This window comes from Thunnus albacares, chromosome 16, assembly GCF_914725855.1.
Source record: "Thunnus albacares chromosome 16, fThuAlb1.1, whole genome shotgun sequence".
In the NCBI taxonomy this organism is placed as follows: Eukaryota; Metazoa; Chordata; class Actinopteri; order Scombriformes; family Scombridae; genus Thunnus; species Thunnus albacares.
In genome coordinates this window covers 17167522-17192982 of record NC_058121.1, presented here as the reverse complement: position 1 = coordinate 17192982, position 25461 = coordinate 17167522, and the positions used below count along the sequence as shown (strand labels likewise).

The 25461-nt window shown below is 40.4% G+C and overlaps 1 protein-coding gene across 10 annotated transcripts in view; it reads right to left on the bottom strand.

Annotated features, from left to right (window-relative positions):
• The window catches only part of epb41l2 (erythrocyte membrane protein band 4.1 like 2), a 51919-nt gene extending 31200 nt beyond the window's left edge, over positions 1-20719 (bottom strand). For 8 of the 10 annotated variants that reach the window (XM_044377004.1, XM_044377012.1, XM_044377008.1 and 5 more), the window contains exons 1-3: positions 20569-20718; positions 1080-1309; positions 716-901 (exon numbers count right to left, since the gene is read on the bottom strand). In XM_044377004.1, the coding sequence (XP_044232939.1) occupies positions 716-901; positions 1080-1295 (402 nt within the window). In that variant the 5' untranslated portion in view covers positions 1296-1309; positions 20569-20718. Of the gene's footprint in view, positions 1-715; positions 902-1079; positions 1310-5016; positions 5285-20568 lie in introns of those variants that run through there. The other 2 variants (XM_044377009.1, XM_044377005.1) reach the window with 2 other exon arrangements.
• Between the last annotated feature and the right edge of the window lie 4742 nt (positions 20720-25461).

The following is a 25461-nucleotide window of genomic DNA, read 5'->3' as shown; positions in this document are numbered from 1 at the left end:
ATTAACCACTGTGTCTACTGCTGTCACTGACTTGCTGCGGTGCATAACATTCATATGAGACGAAAACCTCGGGATAACAATTTCAAACTCTGCAATATCAACGGGGGTAGATGTTCCTGGATGTTTCTGTATATTTCAAAGACTCCGGGGGGGGGTTGATGCCTCCAGCCAAGAAATAGTTCCAGCACATGTCGACACAGCCCCCTGTAGAACCATGACTTGTCATTTTTACACTTGGATTTTGGTATTATTAAACAAAGATAAAATGTTTTAGATGTGATTTTTTTTTATCTTTGAACAGAGCCAGTCTTCCAGTCTTAATGCTAAACTAAGCTAAGCTAACCAACTCCCAGCTCTGGCTTCATATGTAAAAACATGTTGATACCACTCTAATGTTTTTTTTTTACACATGAAGCTATTTTCATCTAACTCTTGGCAAGAAAGCAAACTCCTCCTTTAAACACAAGAAAAACATTACTCATATATAACATTATATATGTATATAATGTTACAAAGTAATACCATTAACCATAGAGCCTGAATAGTTCCATCATTCCTTGTACATCATAAACAATAACAGAGAGCACTGGGAGCCTCTAGATGACCTGCCCACTAATTTGTTGAGGCTGCCATGTTTTCCCCCATGTGTTGACTGAACTGATGAAGAGCAGACTGACTGACTGACAGCCATGCAAGGGAATAGTATGGACGGTACCTCGGTGTCAGCACTGGCGTTGGAATGAGATTCTGCTTCTTTTTCCTTCACTTGCTCCGACTTGACCTCCTCCTTCTCTTCCACTTCCTCTGCGTGGCCGTTCACTTCTGGGGCAGGCGCCTCCTCTTCCTTTGTCACCTGGCTTAATTCCTCCTCTGTGGATGGGACCTCCTTAGTCGGAGAGGTCTTCATGGGTCAGGGACAAAAAAAATAAAATAATCGTCAGATGATTATGAAGCGTTTTGATATGATTGGAACACTTTAAAGCAAAGATCTGAAACTTTTACTGCTAGTGAATATAATAACTGTGAAACATTATTTCTGTGCACACACGTACAGGTGTGCACACGCTGATGTAGCGTACCTGGCTTTGAGACTTCTGCTTCTTAAGCCATGTCGGCAGGTATCGAGAGATTCCTTTGCCCTCTTTCTCCTTCTCCTTCTCTTTTTCCTTCTCCTCTCCCTCAGCGTTGGCGACTTCCTGGGTCTCTTCTGTCGTCTTCTCCGATTGGTCCGGCTGAGCAGCTGACTCCTCTGCTTTCTCCTTCACCTCTGTCTCAGAGCCTGCTTCTGTTGTCATGGTGACCCGTCAACCTGCAGAGCGAGAGAGGAGAGGAACAGCGGAGTGTTAGATCCAGTTTTTAAGTATGACATATTTACAAAATGATTTTTTAAGTATATTATGATTAGATTTAATTTAGGGTTACTGATTTTATTGTTCATTCCATTATATCATAATTTTAAAGGATTTCCCAAAACACTAATTTTAATGGTAAACTGTGATATTCATACTTTAAATAATAATAGCAGTTTGTTTTGGCTGTTGATTTCTCACAGGGAGGTGGAGAAAAATCAGACTGCCCCACAGATTTTTGGCACCACTATAAATTTTTCATGGCACACAACTGGAGTATCTTTTATAAATGAGCCACATGGTCTCATGATTTCCACCTTTGAGAGGGATCGATGCTTCCTTTCCAATGAGTAAAAGACAATAGCAAACTAAGATAAAGTACCTCATATATACTAATTTATGAGGTACTTAAGTGGTGTCATTTAGGGAGTTAAAGCCCTACAGGCTGCAAAGTTAGTTTAGTAGAAAAAATTAAATATATAAAGTTTGGCTCACAGCTGTTAGCACATGAGCTCATAGCTGTTTGAAACATTAGCTCTTGACTTGGAAGCATGTCTCTTTTACACAAATACATAAAAAAACACAAGTTTAGGATGTCATTATGTCGCAAAACGAGTTTCATCTGGGTCAACAGCTTAAGAGCTCATCACCAACCGTAACACACACACACACTCATGTACACACGCACACTGAAAGAAGGAGAATTACTTATAATTTGAGTCATTGCTTTTACCCCGCAGCTGTGGTCAACACACACACACACACACACACACACACGCTTCAACCCAAATATCTTTGGCAGCACTGTCCACACAAACCCTTTCACGGAAACAGATACATTCATTCAGCATGACACTAATTTGTTGATAACACTGGATGACCATGACATTGGTCTTGAGGGGAAGTTGAGGTCAGAAGTTGCGCGCTACGGGTGTCTACCTGCATACACAGCCTGCTTTGGTGTGGTGTGGCGTGTGTGTGTGTGTGTGTGTGTGTGTGTGTGACTGTTTGTGCACAAGCAGCTTCAGGCTGAGGGTTCTGCTTGATTTATTCACTATTAAGTCATCGTCATCCTCTCTCCTTTCACTTGTTCTGAATCTTTTCCCCCCTGACTGTTTCTCTCCATCACCCACACACTATGTCTCCGTAGCCTTCTCTACCCGATTCTATTATTCATTATGTCGTCTGAATATTACTTTCTGACCATCTCTGACTCTCTGACTTTCTCTTTTCTGCCCTGCCACCTTCAATAAGAGAGGACACGCGCATACATAGCCACAGTGCAGCAGTGGTGTGTAGGGAGGGGCCGGGAATAAAAATAGAACAGGACTCCTTACGCATGATCGACTAATGAGGTAGGGAGGGGAGGAGGAGGAGGAGGAGGAGGGGGGAGATGGGTAGAGAGAGGTGCGTATGTAGGTGTGTGTGCAAATATCAGGGAGGGAATAAACTGTTTGCTCTTGTGTAGATAAGGAGGACAAAAGACAAATAAAACTTACTGAGGTATTACGTATAAAGAGGGAATCCCGGTGATGTTACTTAACAAACTTAAAACGCTGAGTACAAACTATAGACTGTAAATAAAGATGGACATAGCAAGGTGTGACGTCTCCTACTGGTTTGCATTGGAGCCAGTTCAGTTGCCGCTTATGGTTGGAAAAAAAAAAAAAAAAAATCAGTATTTCTAAAGATGAGTTAATGCTTTTTGAATGGGAGTCAATTGCAGCCAGGGACTTTTTGGAGCTGGCTGCACTTTAAGGTACTTCCACATTGGCTTCAGCCTCAATTCGTGGTAGCCATGGCATCTCCAGATGTAGCAATAACAGTTTATCAAAACATCTAATGAGATGTCATTCAGGATGTCTTGTTTAGCAACTTGTATGTACATGACCAAGTAATCCAGATATTCTGTCCAATCTGTCATTAAACGCAACAAATCAGACGATAAATGATGATATTCTGTCGGTACACAGGCTTCAAATGTGCAAAAAACGGAGAGTTTGTGAATAATTTGTTGTGTTAAGGCTGACGTCTGTGCTTTGGGTCCACATGAATTTAAATTTTTTATGTGTAAAAAGGTACTAGATTTGCTCCGTCCCCCCCCCCCCCCGCAACCCTAACGTAGAGTTATCAGAACAGGTCCGCTGCAGTTCCTTCTCCTCTGATACACTTTGTTTCTTAATGGACTAGCTCACAGCATGCATGCGAGTTGGCATCAGCCCGCAGCTTCGTCACGGCCACTTAGTCCTGCTTTTACGCCGGCCCTCTCTCCCTACAACCGCCCGACACCCGGGGACCCTTGTTCTACCTCTCTCATAACTTTCTAACTCCACTTTCAACTCTTCTTTTTCTTCCTCTATCTCCATCTCTTTCTCTTCTACTCTCCGGCCCCCGGGCGCCTCTTTCTCGTTTTCATTAAATCTCTGCATTCATCTCTCTTCTCTCAATCCCTTTCTTCCGGGCCCCCCTTTCAATCCCCTCCAATCGCCCGTTCGCATTATCTTCCCTAGAAACCCCTCCTCTTTCTCTCTTCTTCCCACAGTCCGTATAAACAATAGCGTGACAATATTATGGTCTCTCTTCATATACACTCACTGAATTGTTTATGACAGTAAAACCGTAATACCAGCCTGTATAGTAACTGTATATGCCGGTTTTAGGAAGTTGGCAGTCTTCTTAAACATGACCGAGTAACTGTAACAGCACTTTTCCTATGAATGGGGTCAAACGTGGGTTGAGCGTGCGTTAAGTAGACCTGCGTCATCACCTCACACATCCAAAATCCAAGAGTATCTATGGATGTTATGTGTTTTCTTGTTCCATTGAGAAAAGCATCTCTCCGTAGAGAATTTGTCCAGAGGCGACTACTGCACTACTTGTGTGTTGTGGTGCATTTTGTCGGACTATTTCACGCTCAATTAGTAGGGATCAACTAAGCCGGTTGTCCGAAATAGGCAAGAAAAAAGGGCTGCAGATTCATGATAAACACAAACACGCAGCTAGTCCCGCAAATTAAAAGTAGGTGAGACATTTCTGTTTGTACGCACGCACATGATTTTCTGATTCGACTTGACTAAACTTTCTCTCCACATCTCTCTCCGATGCACACTCGAAGAAGCAGCTCATTTCCTTATCTTATCATCATCCGTAAGCTTACATAAATGTTTACTGCTTGTTGTTGACGACGGCTTTATCTTAATTTTAGCTTCTTTTTTTTTCTCCGTTTATCTGTGAACAAACGTTGATACGATCTACTCTTCACTTGTTTGCGCTGAGCATGAAAGTACGGTCTTCAAAGTACATTCTGAGGATTAATTATAGAAGAGAGAGAGAGAAAAAAAAAATTTTTTTTGCTTTCTCATCTTATTTGCTTGACTCAACCCCACCCGTTTCGTACGGCATGCTCGACGAATGGTCGCTGCACATGACTGTCACGGCAGCGACGTGAAAAAATTAACTTAACGACACTAACTCGACACTTTAACCTCCATAAACAACTCCCTCTGGCTTTACTGCTGTGCGCCACGAGAGGGTGAATCCGCCCTTACTTCCCTTTTCAAACAAACAATCACGTGTTGCACCTGTTAAGTTTTTATTTTTCAAATGAATGATTAAATGAACGGGAAAAATGAACTGATGAACGGATGGATAGAACTTATGTCCTTACCTATTGTTGTTTCTGTTGCTTTCTTTTCCCTTGTAAACCCCTTTACTTCTTCTCACCTCCTGTTTTCTTTCTCTTTGTTCTCGCTTTATTTTGATCTTTGACTGTTTTTCTCTGCTCTCTATTCTTCTTTCTTTCCTTCACTTTCGCTTCCCACCTCTCAGCGAATGCCTGCCCTACAAACTGTCATTGCCATTTTCTCTCCTCCATCCTCTCCTTCTCTCCTTCAGAGCGCTGCGCCTGCTTTACCCCCGGGACTATTGCTCGGAGAAACGAGGGCAGAAAATGAGTGAGAGAGAGACAGAGGGGGGGGGGGGGGGGAGTGGAGAGGGAGTGTGTGTGTGTGTGTGTGTGTGTGTGTGTGTGTGTGTGTGTGTGTGTGTGTGTGTGTGTGTGTGTGTGTGAGAGAGAGGAGCTGAGCAGAACTGAGGGGAGTGAGGGAGGAAGACAAGAGAGCTGGAGAGAGAGGTGAAAGATGGATGGATGAAAGAGAAGGAGTGAGACCCCACCTACTGCGCAAGCCGACTGTGCCAGATTACTAATGGACACAGCAAATTATGCTTCCTCTTAATGCCCAGTCCTTCTTCATTTTCATCCAAGGAAAGCTAGCATGGGAATCGTTCCTCTTTTATCCTCTCGTTCTCAAATCAGTAGACAATCTTTCTACATCATTCTTGTACGTGTTCAGTTCGTGTTTCAAAATATATTTCAGAAACAGTCACAAAAGAAAAGCATCTCCTTTTCTCCGGCCCCTCTTTGAAACACATTACTCTTGTTTTCCCATTCACTATCCCTCAGAGAACACTGAGCCATTACTTCATGTCTTTGGCCTGCAGAACTTTAACAACAGCGTTTCACATTGTACAGGAAAGAAAATGAAATAAATAAGCAATTAAATACAATATGATGTTCCGCCCATCAGATTTTTTTCTTTTTCTTTCAATTCTGACTAAAAATCCCAGTGGAATAGAATAGTTCTGACTTTTATACACGCTGTTTTTAAGAGTACATTTAGAGTGTTGCTGTTTTTTTTTTTTATCTCTCACATCTTCACAAACACCGTATTGCATTGGCACAAGTCACAGAAATGCAAATACTACCGCTCCCCCCGCTTACAACTTTATTGCTGCCCGTCTGGGTTTTAGGGGTCGTCGTCATAGCAACAACAATTTCCTGATCTGGCCTGTGGCCGAGAGATAAAGTTTTATGAGAGACAGACACGGGGGTGAGTGCAAAAGTAAAAAAAAAAAAGGAAAGAAAGAAAGAAAGAAAGAGAGAAAGGAAGAAAGAATGGATAGATGTAACTTGTGTCTTAAATGGTTTTTGACATTTGTGTTTTTAAATATCTGATAAAAGTTTAATAAAACAAAACATACATTCCCTCCCGCCCAATTCTATGAGGCAGAGAGGGGAGGAACAGGTTTCCATGGCAACGACATTCACGGACTACAACAATAAATCCCCATGGAGACAAGAGATTACCACAGCAAAAATACAGATTAGTGAGCGAGCATAGAAGTGACAATAGAGATTATGACCGTGCCTAAATCCATTTCAAACTACGTCAGATTTACAGCTGATATTACGTGCCGGACCTACAGGAAATGCTATTCTTCCCTCCCTTCTCTCATCCTCTCCTAACATTCAACTTGTGCGCCACACCCACAAGGAAAAAAAAAAAAAAAAAAAGGGCTACTCCAACTCACAGCAGATAACAATTTCTGCTACTATCTTTCCACTTAATGTTGTTTTCTATCATTAAGTGAAAACTGCGATAAGGAGCGGTTATCTCGGTAAAGCGAATTGTAACATGCATCCCCCTCACAAGCCTCCTAAAATACCAGACTAGTTGATTAACTAAGCTTTTCCCGAAGCACATGAGAAAGAAGAACATCTATCTTTTTTCTTTGGAAGAAAAACCTCTTTCTGTTTTTTGTTTTTTTTTAGGCTCTAGTCCAGTCAGTTAAATGTCATTTCTTAACAAGTCCAACCTACAAAAGCTTTGATTGGTTTGGCTGCTTTTCTAAACGAGGAGACGCAACAATGAGAGTAACTCCGAATGCCTGAGTCGCTCGATAAAATATTAGATGTTGGCAGAGAATCAGAGGTCTGAGCAGGCTGTGGAAAGTACTAACAGGTGTTATTATGTCATAACATTATAAATCTTATACAGGGATGTGTGTGTGTGTGTGTATGTGTGTGTGTGTGTGTGTGTGTGTGTGTGTTAGCTGTCAGAGCCAGCTGGTTTCTACCTCATGCTGCACCCACACACACACACACAAACACAATACTGCCTACATTGAGGAGGTACTGTAATGATATTATTCCTTTAATCTAATTAGTTCATCGTCTCAAAACTTGTTCAATAAATTAATTGATCAAACTGATAAAGTTGATAACTCATTAATCTGCAAAGATTAATGAGTCATTAATCTACAAAGATTAATGAGTTATGAGTCTGCAAAGAGCCCAAATGTTATGGGCTGGTTCCAGCATCTCATATGTGGATATCTGGTGTTTATTCAATAAACTGAAATATCTCTTTTGACTGTTGGTGGAATAAAAATTCCAAAAAGACATTTGAAGACATCACCTTGGTCTCGTGATGGCACTTGTGATGGACATTTTTTGCCATTCATATTTTGCTATTATGAATTGTGAAAATAATCATTAGGGTTTATATGCCCGCTGTCCCAAAACCTGCTATACATTGCAATTTCAGAATATCGCACACTGACAATTTATGCGCAAGAAAATTAAGATCTAATTAAAGGCAGCTTAATAGTTCTGCATCATAGTGTGTCTCCTACTCATATTTTGAGGTGTGCTCACCACAAGCGGACCCCATTTCCTGCAAACTGTACGAAACTTCAATCACAGTTTTTAACCAACAACAGCAGAACTTCACAGGTGTGTTTGACCTGTAAGATATTCCTGAAACAGACACAAAAACAACGATTTTGACCCCAAAACTGCTTTGCTTGCTGCCAGCGCTGTTTGTTTGTGTCGCTCCTCATTTCACTTGCTAGTGAAACGGTTACAGTGTTTTGGATTGTACTACAGAGGTTGTTTCTGACAGCTGGCATACACCGAATGCAACTGGTCCCGATAAACAAAGTATCAGAAATCGATTTGTTTTGATGCAGCTGAGACTAATGAATTAAAACTCCGATCCTGCAGCAGATCGCACGGGGACATCCGAAACGCTGATGCAACAAGCTACCAGCTTCTCTAACTATTCCACCGCAGTCCAGCAGCTGACAAGTCACTGAGCGCCGGTTTTGGTTTTGAAATAACCGCACACACACATACACACAATCCTAATCTGTGCTGTTCTCTTGTATGATCTGTCCATCTGTCACGCAACGACACACGGACACACACATACACACACACACACACACACACACACACACACACACAGAAACGGACAGACAGAAAGACAGACCAACACGTAAACACACGTATAAACTGATCCTAAAACATATGTAAATACATACTCACAGAGTCACTGATAAACACATCAGCTATGGATTTGTATTCTTAATCACACAAACATACCCACGCCCCCCCCCCCCCCCCCCCCACACACACACACACAAACACACACATTCACACACACATAAACACTGTAGTGGTGTGAAAATTCTGAACATGCCTGTCCCTTTACGCTGCACTCTGACCCTCAAACTGAGGATTACACAAAGGATAATCCCTGTGTATGTTTGTGTGTCTGTCGGTCTGCCTGCCCATCTAACCATTCATCCCTTCATTTTACTCTACGTCACTGCTCCTCTCTCTCCTCCTCCGTTCCCAGATACACCTGATTTCAACTTTTCATCGCCCTGACGGAGCAGACACACAAACAAATGCTCCCTAGTGTCTCTTTGCAGCTTGCGGTCTGAGCTGCTGGTGTCTTACCCAATGAGAGGTCAGCTCATAAAGTGATGCTTAAATGACTGATGCGGTGTCATTACTTCTCTCGGTGTGTTATTAGCGCTGGCTCATAACAGCTATTGTCTGCTGCAAAACTCTACTCTACAGTTTTACTTTTTCAACAACACCGAGACCCTCTACTCAGCTCTACTATAAATAATATTCAGCACTTTACAAAACTAATAATGCTGCTACTGTATTAGCTTGTTCTTCACGACTATCACGACTGTGTAGAAGCTATGTATTACCATCTTTTAGAGCTGCAACCATTAGTCGATAAATCAAATGACATTTTGATTGAAGAAATGCCAAAAGTCTCTGGTTCTAGCTTCTCAAATGTGAATATTTTCTGGTTTTATTAATCCTCTATGACAGTAAACTGAATGTATTTGGTCTGGACAAATCAAGACACGATGTACCGAAAAATTTACCGAACCCTGACCCCAAAACCGAGTACATACCGAACTGTGAATTTTGTGTACTGTTACACCCCTAGATAATAGTTATAATTGTTAGTTCCAGCTCTACCATCTTTATTTAGCATTTCTGGCGTTTAGCTAATGCATTTAGCACACAGTGTTGACAATATTCCATTTATCCTTCTCTCACTTTCTCACTCAGTTTCTTTAGTTTCCATTTCATTTTGGTTTTTGGCACATCGTGTGAAATACACTTCTGCTGCCAGAGAAATTGTGATGACAGAAAAGAGAATAAAGAAAAATAATGGTGATTACAATACAATCTGTTAATGTGAGTTGATGCAAATTACATCAAATTTACTTTTTGTACCCTGTCTTTTACTGTGTGTGTGCATGTGTGTGAGAATAAAGCAAGTCTATCCAGGACATTGGGATTTTGCAATTGTAATAATTAATGCAAATTCAAGAAACCTCCGCAATATTTGCAAGAACTTGCAATTTTGCTGAATTACCACAACTTTTTCATATGAAATGGCCAAATCTAAATGGACAAATATGTACAAATCTCACCTGCCAATAAGAATTACTGCCATAGACCAAGCAAAAGAATTCCCAAATGTTCCCAAATGAGGTTTACATTCAGTTAAGTCAGAAGAACACAAGTTGATACTTTGGAAACGAAACATTATTTTTATGTTAATGGTTTTATTTTAATGGAATTATTGACTGATTTTATTTGGTGCCAAATGCAGTATGTTTTTTACTGAAGATGATTACATACAATTCATATTGGTAGTAGTTTAAAAAAAAATAAAATAAAGGCATTATTTTCCTTTGCTTGCAATTTTTCCCAATTCCCGCAATTTTACCGCAAAAAGAGCAAATTGTATCGCAATTTTTGAGAAAAACTGCTGCAAAATCAAACTTTTTTTGGCTGCAATAATCACAAAAAAAAAACGCCGCGAAATCCTGGAGGTACTGATAATGGGTCAGCTCATAACTACTATTGTTAACCGCTAAACTCCCCTATTCAGCGATTAGAGCAGTCAGGCGCAAGTGACCTGCCTGTGTGAATTTGTGTGAGTGTGTGTGTGTGTTTGTGAGACAAAGAGAGAGAGAGAGAGAGAGTATGGGTGGGTCACACGGGTGCACAGGAGAGGAGATACAGTTTATTGTGCGTGTGAGAGTGAAAAAGAAGGAAAAGAAGAGAGAAGAAGGAGGAGGAGGAGGAGGAGGAGGAGGAGGAGGAGGGATTGAGTGAGTGAGTGTGAAAGAAAAAAAGACAAGACAGCGAAACCCACAGTGAAACCACACAGGCGAACGTGAGTCTCTCCTGAGAAGCAGTGGGTGTGGTGTTGCTATGGTAACGTACATCCCATAGAGGGTGGTAACAACAGGTGCCTCGGCAAAACAAACGATTTCATGGGTATCAACTAGACTCATTATTACAGCTGGTTAGTGTGGCAGAGTGATGCAGATGGAAGTAGCTGAAAGCAGAGATGTGTGGACAATCAAGTGTTTATACGATCGGATCAAAAGCTTTGAAAATGTGTTACCGCACTGACAAAACACGGCATTTATCTACTTTAAGAACAAATTCATATGATAACTTTTCATCCAAAGTGTCCGCTCTCAGCCTGTTATTAACACAGTGATCTAGAGATGGAAAACACTAATCAGTTTGCTGTTTCGAATCACTTTCAGATCAGTTTAAAGATTGCATCACCGTTCAAATGCATTTTAGTTGTACGCCGATAAGTGAGCTCATCATATTCAGTTCACTTCAGGATGTACAACAGTAAGTGACACCACGTCACCATTCATACGGCCTGAAGTTCACCCTGATTCTGACTGTCAACAGTTCAGTAGTATGTTTTGTCTGTTGCTGGTCCGTTAAACGCCATAGCCTTTTTATTTATACTGGTCCGATGCCTTGTTCTAGTTAACTGGATATCAGCTACCCCTCCTACACACAGGCGCTGGGTTGGGGATGTGATGGCGCACTTGAAGCTTGAGAAGTTGAAATACTCAACAAGGACATCGACCCGAGGATTTTTAAGAGTTCTGGCAGCCTTTTTTGGACTCCTTTAACTTGGAATTCCCTGCTAGAGACACTGAAACACACGACTATGACTTAACTGACTGTACTGTAACTGTAATAAATGGTATTTTTTATTTTTTACCATAGTTGCTTTTATTTTCTCTATATCTTTTGGATGTGGTTTGTTGTCTTGTCAATTGTATGGAAGTTTTTGCACTTAAAGAGCCAATGAAAATATTTGGCTAACAGTTTGTTGCTAGTCCAGGCTGTCACATTCCCCTCAGTGCAAAAAACTAGCCTATACAAACACGGCACATATGGTTAATAGCTCAGCAGCCAGATTATGATTGTTTCTGCGGCTTTCACGGACGTTTAATATGTTTCAACAAGGTAGTACATACTGTATCACTGAGCTGAGCTGACAACAGCACTCTTAGTCACCAGTAAGTGGAGCTTCACTACTAAAAGTTACTGATTTGCTCAGTGACAATGGTGATTCAGTACACACTGATACTCAACACCTCTACACCTCGCCATTTTCTGGCCATCTATTAACAACAGAGAAACACAACATACAGATAAAAGTCAACAAATATTGGATAACAAATTCTTGTCTTGACATAATATCAGGAAAAAAGCAGAGGTGTGTCATCCTTTATGTGAGCTATTAGAAATCCTTAAAGGCTTGAATATTTATTTTAAAGACTTCATAGAAGTGTTGGGTGTGACTATGCATCTATTGTTGCAGCTATAGCATAATATCCCATATAAAATATTCCATAATAAACACAATATTCCAAGTTTAAAGCAGAAAAAATGAGTCCTTTGATCAATCCATTGATATAGAGAATATTAATTGGCAACTCTTGATATCTGATTAATTGTTTAACTTAATTTTCAAGCAAAAATGGCAGGTTTTGGGGCACCCAATGGTCTTGGCGTTTAAGGTGCTGACCATGAACTACAACGTCCCCTGTTTGACTGTTGTTGCAAGTCTTTCCCAGTGTCTCTCTCCTAAAATACTTTGAAAAAAGCCAAATATTTCCTAGTTCCAGCTTCTCCGTTGTGCAGGTTTGCAGCTCTTCTTTGACTGATACTGAATGTCTTTGAGTTTTGGACTTTTGGAGAAAAAAACTTTTATGACCTTGAGCTTTAGGACAGTGTGACTGGCATCAGTTACTGTTTCCTGACTTTTTACCAAACAATTAGTCAATTTACTGACAAAATAACTGCCAATCTGGCAATATAACAATAACAACTCAATAACAAAGCAGTTGCAGCTGTAATCAGGATTGGTTAGTAACACTGGATCTCCAACGATGCAATAGTGAGAATGTAAAGTACTCTGACACACACACACACACACACACACATCAACTCATAGCTGCCTGCCTTTAATGTTATAACTACTAACCTTAACCCCTAACTCTAAAATTAGACATTCCCCTTGTGAACACCATAAGATGTCCTCGTTTTCAGAACATCATCCTGTTTTCTCAATTACTGCGAGGACATGTTGCCTTTAAAGACACACGCTCGCACATCATTAAAGTATGTTGCGGCGACTGGCTCTTCTCAGACGGCGGTTTGAGGTCGACGACATGACCAGACAGACTGTTTAGCGACCTAGTATCAGTTAATCCCAGACCAGTGACCTCCGACCCCTAACCAGGAAACAGGAAGTGTGGCAACGGGCCTACTTCGGATCCTCCTCCTGTTCCTCTCGGTCGATCTCCCATCCCTCTATCTTTGTCTTCAATTTTCATTCCAGCCACAAACACTACGTCTCAGTATCTGTGTGTCCCTAATTAGCAGCCTGTCAACATAAAAACAGGAAATAACTGATTGCAAAACATCCGTGTAATCACATTATTCCTTCTTTCTCTGAATACTTACATTTTCTGACTGATACCCAAACAACATATCTATTAGTTCCATCTCTAATACCAGGAAAAATATCTAAACAGATGTCTAAATCGCCCCCCCGCGCCCCCAGCTTCTGCCCATGTGTATTTTTGACCTGTGGGAAAGACTGTGTTTATTGACGCTGCTTTCTGTCTGCCTGAATCTCCCCCTCACACAAACAGACAGTTCACTGGGTTCTTTACGCCCTTTCTAAAATGGTTTCCAAACTTCAGAGCTTCTCAAAGGCAACTAATGAGAACAACTTTGCTGGTCTGCACTCCCTCTCGACCTTCTTGCCCCAGATACTCCTCTCCTCTGGCTTCCTTTTCCTCCCCCTCATCCCTTCCTCTTTAATCGCTCTGTCCTGGTATCCCACCTCCCCAGTGCTCCCTCTCCCCTCCCCTCCCCTCCTCTCCTCCCCCGCCCCGCCCCCCTCTCCTCTGCCGGGCGCAAACCCCTTCCTGGCTTTTTTTGACAGCCCGAATGAATGAACAATCTAAACGTGATATGATGAATGAAGTAAGTGAATAATGGTTAAATAAGTGAGCTGATGAATTCATTATTCTTTGATTGAAAGAGTGAATGGCTAATGACAAAAACAAAAAAAAGGTTTTTGATTATCTAATTAGAACAAGGGGTCTCAAAAAATCCACATTTTAAACAAAACAAAATACTTACATATCTTGTAATGCTCATTTCTTTTTGTTCTCTGTTGTTTGTTGTGGTAAGAATATGGAAAAACTTTTGCATATAGTGGAAAAAGAACTGGAAATGCTAAAGAGTTGGTTTGATTCTAAGAAACTAACACTGGATTTAAGTAAAACTACATTTATAATCTTTGGGGAAGCGTTTAACTTAAACAGGAAACTCATGAGAAATGGTGTCAAAATAGAAAAAAGTGTCTGAAATTAAATTTCTTGGAGTGATAACAGGTAATAAATTAGGCTGGAAGCCACATGTAAATTATATCAAAGTTAAAATATCAAAGTCAATTGCGATACTATGTAAAGTTAAAGATCTTCTAAATCAAGCTTTGTTATAGACCTTATACTGTATCTTTATAGTCCCATAAATCACTTACTGTGTGGAAGTATGAGGAAATACATATAAAACAAACACTGATCCAATCTTCATTCTTCGGAAGAGTCATAAAAATTGTAAACAAAACCACTTGTAGCCATATAACCACTTAAACCATAAACCCACACTATTAAAATAAAGGCTCTAAAATTGAAAGATTTGGTCGACTTTGAAACGGTTCAAATCATGTACAAAGTTAAACATTCATTAGTATCTGAAAGTATCCAAAAGTTGTTTCCAATGAGAGAAAGTCAACATGACTTGAGAGGAATTTGTATGTTCAAAAAACAATCAGTGAGGACTAATGTAAAATATCGTTGTATTACACTCAAAGGGGTTAATTTATGGCATAACTGTGGTGAGGAACTGAAAATATGTAAAACATTTAGTAAGTTTCAACAAACGTTTAAAAATAACATCGAACAAATATGAAATGGATGATCAGAAAGAAAGACTGGCGTAGAAGGACACGGTGCAGGATATGCAAGTTGTTTTTGACGTGTATCGTTTTGTTTGTTTTGTTCTGATTGTTTTGTTCTGATTGTTTTCTTTTTTTTGTTTGACTTACTTATGCTTACATTCTTGATTATGGTTGGCTAAAAAAACATAGCAAATATTTGTTTAATTTAAAAATCATACTGGAATTATACATAAATATACACGTAAATTACATGGTAAAAGAATGACTGATTATCACCACAGTATTTGTTTTTACTGAAGATGTCTGGCTGAATGTGGAATTGGCTTCTTTCTTCTCTTCTTTTTTTTACATTTCTAATTACATTTTGGCTTTCACTGTCCTCCGAAGCTGTTGGTCAAACAGATTTTGATGATTAACGAAAAAGACGCCTGTTGCAATCGCAATTCACACGGAACAATCTCATCTTTCCCAATTTGCTTGATATGTCCGAACTTATGTCTAGAGCTGCAACAATTAGTTGATCAATCGATGAATCGATCAACAGAAAATTAATCTGCAACTGTTTTGATAAACGATTCATCATTTTAGTCATTTCTTAAGCAAAAATTGTGCGGGTTCCAGCTTCTCAAATGTGAAGATTTTGTGATGAAATGTGATGGTAAACTGAATGTCTTCAGACAAAATAATACATTTGAAGATGTCATGTTGGGCTGTAGGTAGAGCTGCTGCGGTTACAGCATTACCATGGTAACAAAATCACATCACGCCCACCACAGAGTCAAGCTGATCACGCTGAGTGAGCGGCTCAAGTGACGGGACATGAGTTATTCTCTCAGGGTTGACATAAAGAATGATGTGCCAAATGATGCGCCTGTCAAATGCCGACCAATATTCCTGCAGCAAAGTCGGCCTCTTAATGACAACGCTGGAATAAACATAGACATTTAGATTATAGAGGCTATAAAGAATAGACTACGAAAAGTTTACCAGTATTTAGGAACCAATTATTTTATGAAATCTGAGGTTTAAATTATTTTTTTTTATGGCAGTTACCATGACAGTTTGAATCGCTTCGCTAATTTGTGCGAGCAGGAAAAAATGAATACCGTGGCAGCTCTAAGTGTAGGAGATTATAACGGGCATTTTCACTCTTTTCTGACATGTTATGGACCAGATTAACAGATAGTGAAAACAATCATTAGTTGCGGCCCTACTTGTGTCCAAGACATGTCGCCGCACTATAAAAGATGTTTGTATCAGATATCAGTATTACAATCACAACATTCTCAAATTTTCTGCCGATATATAAACCTCAGCGCCAAGATTTCCTCGTGTTGCTCCCCAAGAAGTGGCCTTTAAAAGATGAAGGCCCCGTCCTGCTCAGCCTCTCTCTGTGAGAATGTGACCCTATGCTGATTAATCTGTTTTTAACTATGTTTGGCCCCCTGCCAAAGCCACAGGCCCACACTCTCTCTCTCCAGTTTTTATTCTATCGTTTCTTTCAGAGCTGGACACTTACTGGGGAGGGCAGTTTGCCATCTTTCTCTCTCTCTCTCTCTCTGATATAAAACATTACTCTTCAACACAAGGGTTTTCTATTCTCCTCCTAATAGGCTATTGCTCCAGCTTTTTTTTTTTTATTACATACTCTCATTTACATTTTTTGGCATTTAGCTGACCCTCTTACCCAACTACCCACCCTACCTCCCTCTCCCTTTCCTTGCCCTCCATCACACACACACACACACACCCTCTACATCTCTATCACTCTTTCCCTCTCTCCATCTCACTCCCTCCCTCACCCGCCCTCCCTCCTCTCCTCCCCTCCCCCCTCATCACTGTCTCTGTAGCGCTAATAAGCTGAACATTGCATTACAGTTTCCATTCATTCATGGCTCTCTGATCTTCTCTGTGTGAATCTGTGTCCTGCGGCGCCCGCTGGCCGAGCAGCTCTGAAAGCTAGAGGCTAATACTCGCCGGTCACGGCTGGCTGCTAAACTGTAGAATATGTCCACCTTACTACTTTCTTTTGATTGTCCCAGTGTCGCTGCATTTGTCGGAGGAGATGAAAGCCTTGAATTCGTGCTTAGCGGTTATAATAATGACCACTTTCACGGACTGGAGCAGGGCGAGAACACTGTAGCCAAATCGAAACCTTGACATTTAGATTTTTGGTTGCTCAATATTCAGAAAGAAGAGGAGGATTCTTTTTTTTTTTTTTTTTTCCCGCATGGACCTAAAAATACAGCCAGCACTATTCATTCAAAGCAATGTGTGACAGTGGGGCAATCTGTGTGTGTCTGAGTGGATGTGACGTGCTTTGCTCCTGTTGAACCGACAGGGTCAGGATGAAAACACACATACTCCCCGCAAACACGCACACACACAGAGATGTTCCCATAGCCTTTCCGAATGGTTAAGCAATATCTCTCACTCTCTCTGTCGCTCTCGCTCAGTCTCTCTTTCTCCTCTTTCTGTCTGACTCTTACTCACTTCCTCTCTGCTGGGTTTTTTTTTTTCTCTCCTCCCTCCCTCTCTCCTTTCGCCGCTCCATCTCTACTTCCTATTTTTGTCTCACTGTGTCTCTCAACTCGCCGTCCTGTCTGACACAAGGTGAGGGCGAGAACAATGTGCAAATGAAGTTCACGCGAACTGTTTTTCTCATCCAGTCACATCAGGAAGCTATAAAATGCAAAAGATGTAAATAATAACGCCATTCGAGTTTTAATGCCCCCCCTAAGACTACTGTTAAAGAGCAAGCCGGTTATGATCACCATTGCATCTGTTCTCAATTGGATGTATTACTGTTGTTGGTGTTATTGAAAATGTTTCTTTTAATTTTAATTCATACACAAATCTTATAGCATTGGGAATCCACAGAAATATCATTTCATACGAGACACAGACCTCAAATGACTGGAAATGTAAGGTTTTTCCACGACAACTGCGATATTGAGAAGAAAAAAAAAAAAAAAAAAGGACATCATGCACTCATTCTAGCTAGTCCTCCAGTTAGTTCCAGCTACCTTTAATGAGCAGATTCTCCCACCAGAACAACCAATTAAGGCCTCTTCTCATTAGTGGGTTTGACAGAGCTGCCACTGTTCTACACATCCTGAGAGTCTGAGAACGAACATGGCACTGATGATTATAGATAAACTATACACGCAGCAGAGAGAAGGGGGCCGCACAGGAGAAACACACCACAACGGAGGACAGACGCGCTCATCGCTTGCGTCCCCTCGTTGCTTACAGGAAGCCTTCCTGTCTGTTTACATGTGTTTTAAGGACAAATTTGGTCAAAGAGGGCACATTCCTTATTGTATTGTAGCTATATATCACGAAAGCTGTAACCTATCATAAAGTTCTCTGGGTTTTCTTGTGAGAGCGAGACCGTTTTTCCACAGTGCAACTACACGCACTGCACTAAATAACCTGCACACCTGTAACTACAGCTGCAACTTATTATCTTCAGCATCAACTCATCAGCCAGTTATTTTCTTGATTAGTCACTGGGGCTATAAAATTATATAAAATAGTGTAGAGCTGCAACGATTAGCCGATCAATCAGTTAGTCGATCCACAGAGAATGAATTGCCAACTATTTTGTTAATCAATTAATAGTTTTGAGTCATTTTTTTAAGAAAAAAAAGTAAAAATGATCTGGTTCCATAGCAGAATGTACTGCTTAAGCATTGAGATCACCAGCTGTCGATTTTGATGTCCATCCCATTAAAATACATCAAAATGAAAAGTCAAACATGAACCCCAAGGAGTGAGGATCAAAGCTGAGTTGTGCTAATTAAAGTGATGAATCACCGGCCACACACACAGACAGTTATAGTTGGAGTTAAGGATGACACATGCTGTTAATAGCACATGTGTGTTATCAGCTGCCCTCATATTAGTCTGTCTTTGTAGTTCTCAGTCATGGCAATGTTACAGCACACATCAAACACTGAATTGCAAAAGACACCTGACAGAAGGTCACTGATAAAGCCAGATAACTGTACAAAAAAGGACACATATAAGAGACGTTACTTGAAAAACAGCAAACTTCATTAACTGTGAATGTGTATTCCTACAGACACCGATTCAGTGCATTGGAATTTGATTACGTTAATGAAATAGATATGTTTGCTAGTTACTTTATACATGTCAGCACAATCTCAGCTCAGTCCACTCTGTCCCTCAGTTTGATAGGCCGGCCCGCCTATCTGTCTGTGAACTAGCTGAGCCCTTACCATCTGTCAAACAAATATGACTTCTAAGGGTATATCTGGGAAACATGTAGAGTACAGTATGTACACGCAGCTCTGCAAGCAGACGAAAAGTAGCACAAGTATGAGTATTATGGAAAAAGTAAGGCAGATTTGGAGAAATGGGGTGCAGTTAAGAGGGGAACCATCTAAACTGAAACAAAACCTGAGTTTGTGACCCTTTTTTTAAGCCAATAAGATACAGCAGGAATGTATCCACCACCTGCCAAACATCATCTTCTAGTTACATACATTAATGTGATCAAATCAGAGCTCAAATGATCATCTGATCCATTTAAAAAGTAAAGATGTCAAAGAATTACTGATTACAGATCCTTTTCTCTATATCATATCATTATAATTTGAAACTCTGGGTGTTGGTCAAACTAAGCAGGCAATTTGACCAGCTCACTTTGGGCTCTAATAACTTGTTTTCCTTTTCCTTTTCCTTTTCTGTAAATTATTAATGACACATAATAAACTATCTGCTAATGGGAACTACTATTCGACAAATGGGATGCCTTTATTCGGGTGTGTCCTTTAAATACAGCAGTCGCCACAGCTCCATCTTTTATTTCATTACCTTTTCTTTTATTACCAGATAAAATCTTTTAATCCAGCAGATAGCTAAACAAATGACAACTTAACGGGACTTCATTTCCCAGACACCTTTGTAAACCACTTCCCAGCATGAAACCAAAGGAAACAAACACCACTCCTTTTAAAAAACAGTTAAACAACGTGTGCTAGTGTTGCTAACTTCACTGCTGGAAGAAGCGCTGGTCATGCAGACAGACATCAAGAGAAAGGGACTAACGGACAACACCGTTACACAACAACAGATAAAACGACTTCAAACGACTGTTGTAGTTGTTTTAAACAACCTGATGCTCTCAAACAACTATCTACTTACTAACTTGGCGGTTGGATGCTGATACTGACGTTTGAATTACATTTACGTTACCTTGATGAGAAGAACCAACCGCCAACGGTAACTTAGTAACACACCGTTAACGTAGCGGTAGACTTCACCTACACCAGGAAATGCAACCATCGCTACCAGGCTTACCGTAACTGGGTTTATTCGTTTATAAAAAAATGACTTTTAAACATGGGAGTTACGCTGGCTTTGCCTCATCTGAGTGTATCCTCGAAACCTTCGACGCTAACCATAAACAACACATCCGAGCGAGATACCGCGGGACATGAAAGTAGTTTATGTGATGATTTAGGGATAATATGGAAGAAGATAGGCGCCATGAAGCGCCTTGACGAGCAAGTCTCAATATAACGGATTTCGAGGGAAGCTGCTGTTTGCTTGACCATTTGAAAAATTTGAGTTACTGAGGATTTTAGTGCAGTTTTACTATCTATACATATACCCCTACAAAATGTGCTATGTAGAACGAAATATATGCAAACAGCATTGTATCAGCGGCAGTCGATGATGTATAAATCACGTGATTTAAAAAAGGGGCTAAAATGAAGAGTTACCTGTAGTAAAATCCGACGATGCGTAAGGGGAACTTCCAAACGTGGCCTCTCCGTCCGTTCTCCTCCAAAAAATAACGTACGTCCCACTATCTCAGCCTCCAAAAATCTCCACTACAGTCCACACCGAGAAATCTGGCTAAGGCTCAAAGGAGACGTGTCCATCATCCCCAAGACCCGCCCCCATACAGTGAAAAACATCCTTTAGCTGTCTGCCATTGGCTGAGAGGGGTTACTGTATTAGAATCTGCGACGTGATTGGTCGCCCGCGCTGTCCATTCGCGTTAGAGGGACGTTCGATGCAGATGTGGCAATGCTAGTGTAGCAAAGCAGCTCCCTCTAGAGGATATAAGGAGTCACTGCAATATTTTGATAATAAATATATTTATGCACATTTTTCAGTTCAATGTTTTTTTTATTATATTTTATTTGACGCATCTCTCCTGTGTTTTTTTGTTGTTGTTGCTTGCACTGCTTTGCTGTACATATTGGCTTTCTATTTTCCCAGCAAGATCAGGACTTTCAAAGTCCTCCAATAGAATTCATATTATGTACATTGCTGACTAATTTGCTGTATTATCTTCCATTGACATTGACATTGTGGTATCAACAGCATACAAACCAATTGCTGAATCTGAACCCAACCTTTGAGAAACACTGCAGTGCAACCGTCTGAGGTTGTATGCATCAACACCTTGATGAAGCTACCTTTGGTAACTGTGAAGTGTATTGTGCGTCACAAGACATTCATTTCTGAGCCATGATTAAATCAAGGGGTTTAAGTTATAATATCTTCCATAATTTGACCATAAGAAAACATATTTGAATACTTAAAGAAACAAGATACTGTCACAGATAATGACCGTACATGTCATGGACTGTAAATGTGCATTTTTTTGTCTTTTCCAATGTATCTACTGTGCTTTCAGTATTTTAAGTAATCCTTTTTTTCTTCACCAATAGCTCATTTACAGGGCAGACATTTTGAGTTAACAGGATAAGTACAGATGTAAGTAATATCATTAACTATGTTTACATAGCAGGGCCCTGGAAATGGACCGCCTAAATGGAATGCAGCCATCGTTAATCTTATTTAATTACACCTGTGCTTTTTCTACTGATAACATGTCCTAATGTCTGCCATAACTCACCAAACGTCATCTTTATGCTTGTAAGATATTTAGCAGATGAAAGAGACTCCTGATGGCCTCTTCAGTAAAAGTGGGGAAAGAGTTTTAATGTCAGATTTCTATAACAAGACAAATCATTCAATGTTGATTAATTGCTCTGCGCTTGGCTATTATTCATCTTCTCAATTCATTCTTACTCTCGCTCTCTCTCTCTCACACACACACACACACACAGACAGACACACACACACACAAAGCACAAAGGACACACTGGTCATTGCATAATATAAGGCACGGCTACTGCTACTGCATACTATCTATCTCTTCTGTCCCCTCACACACACACACACAAACACACACACGCACACACTCCTTACATATGTACACACCCACACCCAGATTACAGAAGCTCAAGTAATTGGCTTATAGAGTAAGGCAGCGTGGAGATTTGACATCTACGTAAGAGGAGGAGTAAACAACCACATAAGAACACTAATGTAGTAGCAAAAAAGTAGAGAGTAGAACGAGACATAAACTGTTTGTTTGTAAGCAGAAGAGAATGACAGTCAGTCATCTTGTTTTCCAGCTTGATGTGGGTCCAAAGCTGTAATTTAAGTAACTAAGAGGTGTGTTCAGGGTGTTATCAGTGGACTCACCATTAGCAGAGCAGCATGGATCCAGCAGGGAAGCCCAGGAAGCCAGTAATGCGTGCGCACACAAACACACACACACACACACACATAGGGGTGGAGAGCAGAGGGGCAGATGATCAGACATTGCTTTGAACATTGCGACTTATTTCACATCACATCAATATGTTTATTTCATGAGCTGCATCTGTGACAGCTGCATATTTCAGTATTCAGAATCAAGGTCAAGTTATGAGGGAGTATAATATCATGTCATCCAATTATGTTGCACAAATTCAATAGATTTTCATGACTAATCATTTGGTCAAGTTTTTTGTAAAGCCCTTGGTCACGTTTACAGTTCATGATGCTTACATTATGAAACAAAATATTAAAAAAAACACCCACTAACAGTGCCTTTAAATCTGAGACACTATATGAACAGGCTAGTCATCAGTAGAAATGACACAGCTGATTCCTGTTCACGCTGAGCATCCAGAACAGTCATGAGAGAAAAAAAAAAAGTCAACACACAGCAGATCTCCTCCCTGGTGTGACAGCAAACAGTCCCATATCAATCTCATTTTATTGACATAATATCCACAGGTTAGTGAGAGGAAACACACCCACACAGGAACATTAATCACACAAATGATACAGAGCTATTAAATTAAAGTCACCTCCCACTGTCCCTGAAGTGCTCGACCCTTTTTTTTCCAGGCTTTAAATTGAATTGAAACCTCATTGCTACCTGCTGAGAAGGATGTGCACAGAACATCTTGATCTTTCTTAGTCTGAATTTAGATTATAATGAAGCTAATAAAAGTTGTTTAAGCGAGGTGCCATTTCATTTTCAGCATTATTGTCATCTCTGAGGCAGCAACTGTACAATGAAAGTTTGTCTTGGTACGCTGACTGTATTTTATCATATGATCTCCAGATTTTACATTCAGAACACCAATAAGATCATAATAAAGACGGCATTAAAACAAACTATGTGATCAGCTACTATGCCATGCTTTTCTAGATCACTAACAACACATGAAAAAGTCAGAAGATTGTACCTGATTGCCAAAGGTCCCATATTGCAAAAATAGTTCCGGCACAGAGATTAAGACAATCACAAGTCTTGACTCTACAACTAATCAGCCTGACCTGATCTAAAGTCTCTCTATCTCTATCTGTCCTCGCTCTCTCTCCTCTCTCTGTCTCTCCACCTTCTCGCCTCCTATGTTGCCCGACAGAAACCTCTCAGTGCACTATGTGGCAAAAGGCCTGTGGTACAGTTGTCTTTTTCCATTATGCGGACTGGTGAGGCTTGCAGTGTGGAGCTGATCCACCAGGCTAGCAGTGTCCTCACTGTAAACCAACAGGTTGTGGTAGTGTTGATAATCTAACAGGCTAGGCGATGAGAAACACAGTGTCCTACAGTCAGGGAACTGTAGTAGGCTAGCTTTCCAGTTTCCCATGCAGGCATGAGATCAAGGCAGTACAGATTCTCTGGAGGATTAGTAGCGAGCCCTTCTGAGGGGAATTACCCTGACGCAGCCATCTGGACAGCAAAATATTGCCCACTAGCCCAACTATTGCCCAGCAAACTCTGTGTCCTGATCTGAGGAAAAGTCAGATATCACCCAGTCATCCGTCAACCCTGACCTGACAACAATCATTCAACCCTATACTCTGGTTTTAAAAAACAGTAAATTGTGACCCAGGTAGGCCTGTAGCCTGGTTTAAAAGACAGCCCCCCCTCCAAAAAAACATACTCTGGTCTAAAACATCAAACAAACAAGACTAAGAGTGTACAGCGACACCAGCAGCTCTGTGAACTCTGTGTGCTTTGAGCTAATTGCTGATATGATGGCAACACTAACATGCTGACATTTAGCAGGTATAATGTTTACAATGTTTACCATCTCAGCAGATTATCTCTGGCAAGCTAAAATGCACTAATTAGCACAAAGTACAGCTAAGACTGATGTCATTAGTTTTGCAAGTATGTAGTCATAAACCAATATAGGCCTATTGTACAAATGTTTGAGCTACTGGTGGTACTAGAGGAAAGGTCAGAGGTTCACCAAATTCATCCTCTGGGGGATCATGAGTACCGTTACAAAATTTCACAGTAACACATAGTTGTTGACAGAACAAAACAATAAAATAAACTCTATACCCTGATTTTAAATACAGTGAACTATTGAACTATTACAGGGTAGTCTGCATTGTGAGAGTACAAAGTGCATTATCAGAGTAGACATGCACTCAGAACACTTCAAGTGCTCCATTAAATGTCGACTGACTTCATCAAAGTGCAATTAGTCCACTCTAATGTACATAAACGCTACAGTGGCCTACCCCATCATGCTTATCCATTAGCCACTACAATAGCGTGAAAACTGCTTTTAACAAATTAGTTAAAGTCCTCAAAAGATCCTTCAGTTTTAAAGATTCAAGTGTTAACATTGTGAAGGTGTGGCAAGTGTGTCTCCTACCTTTGCACACTCAGCAAACAGCTGTGTCTTCCAAAACCCTGTGTACCTATTTTTAATTACGCACTGCCGATCTCTATTTTAGAACATTCTGGTAAGTAATTCACAAACATGATCAAATGAAGGCAATATATTTAAAAGGAGTTGTAAATTGTAATAGCCTATCAATTTTAGTTTGGTGTAATTAAACATAATATGCAGAGGCAATACATACAATACCCTACCAGTGAATTCGGCTAGTGTGTAGTCTGTTAGTGCAGAGATAACACTATGTATGCTGGAGGAAACAAATATCTGGTTGATCTGGTGTTCAGCAGAAATACACTGAAACTCTCACCACATACCTCAGAGCTCATAATGCAAACCACCATTTGTGGTCAGCAATGGAGGGTATCACTTGTTTTTTTATGCCAGTAAACCTCAAAATCTTGTCAAGCAAGAATTTGTGCCACAATCTGAACATATTTTTAGAAATAAACCGTGACAAATACAATATTGCACTGTTGCTTACAGTACGCATAGATACACTTGAACCAATGTACACAACCAGCCTGCAGACATGCACCAGCGCCTAACCCCTATGCTAAAAAGTGCAATAACATAACAGAATACATACTAATTAGGCACACACACACATCAAAGTGAATT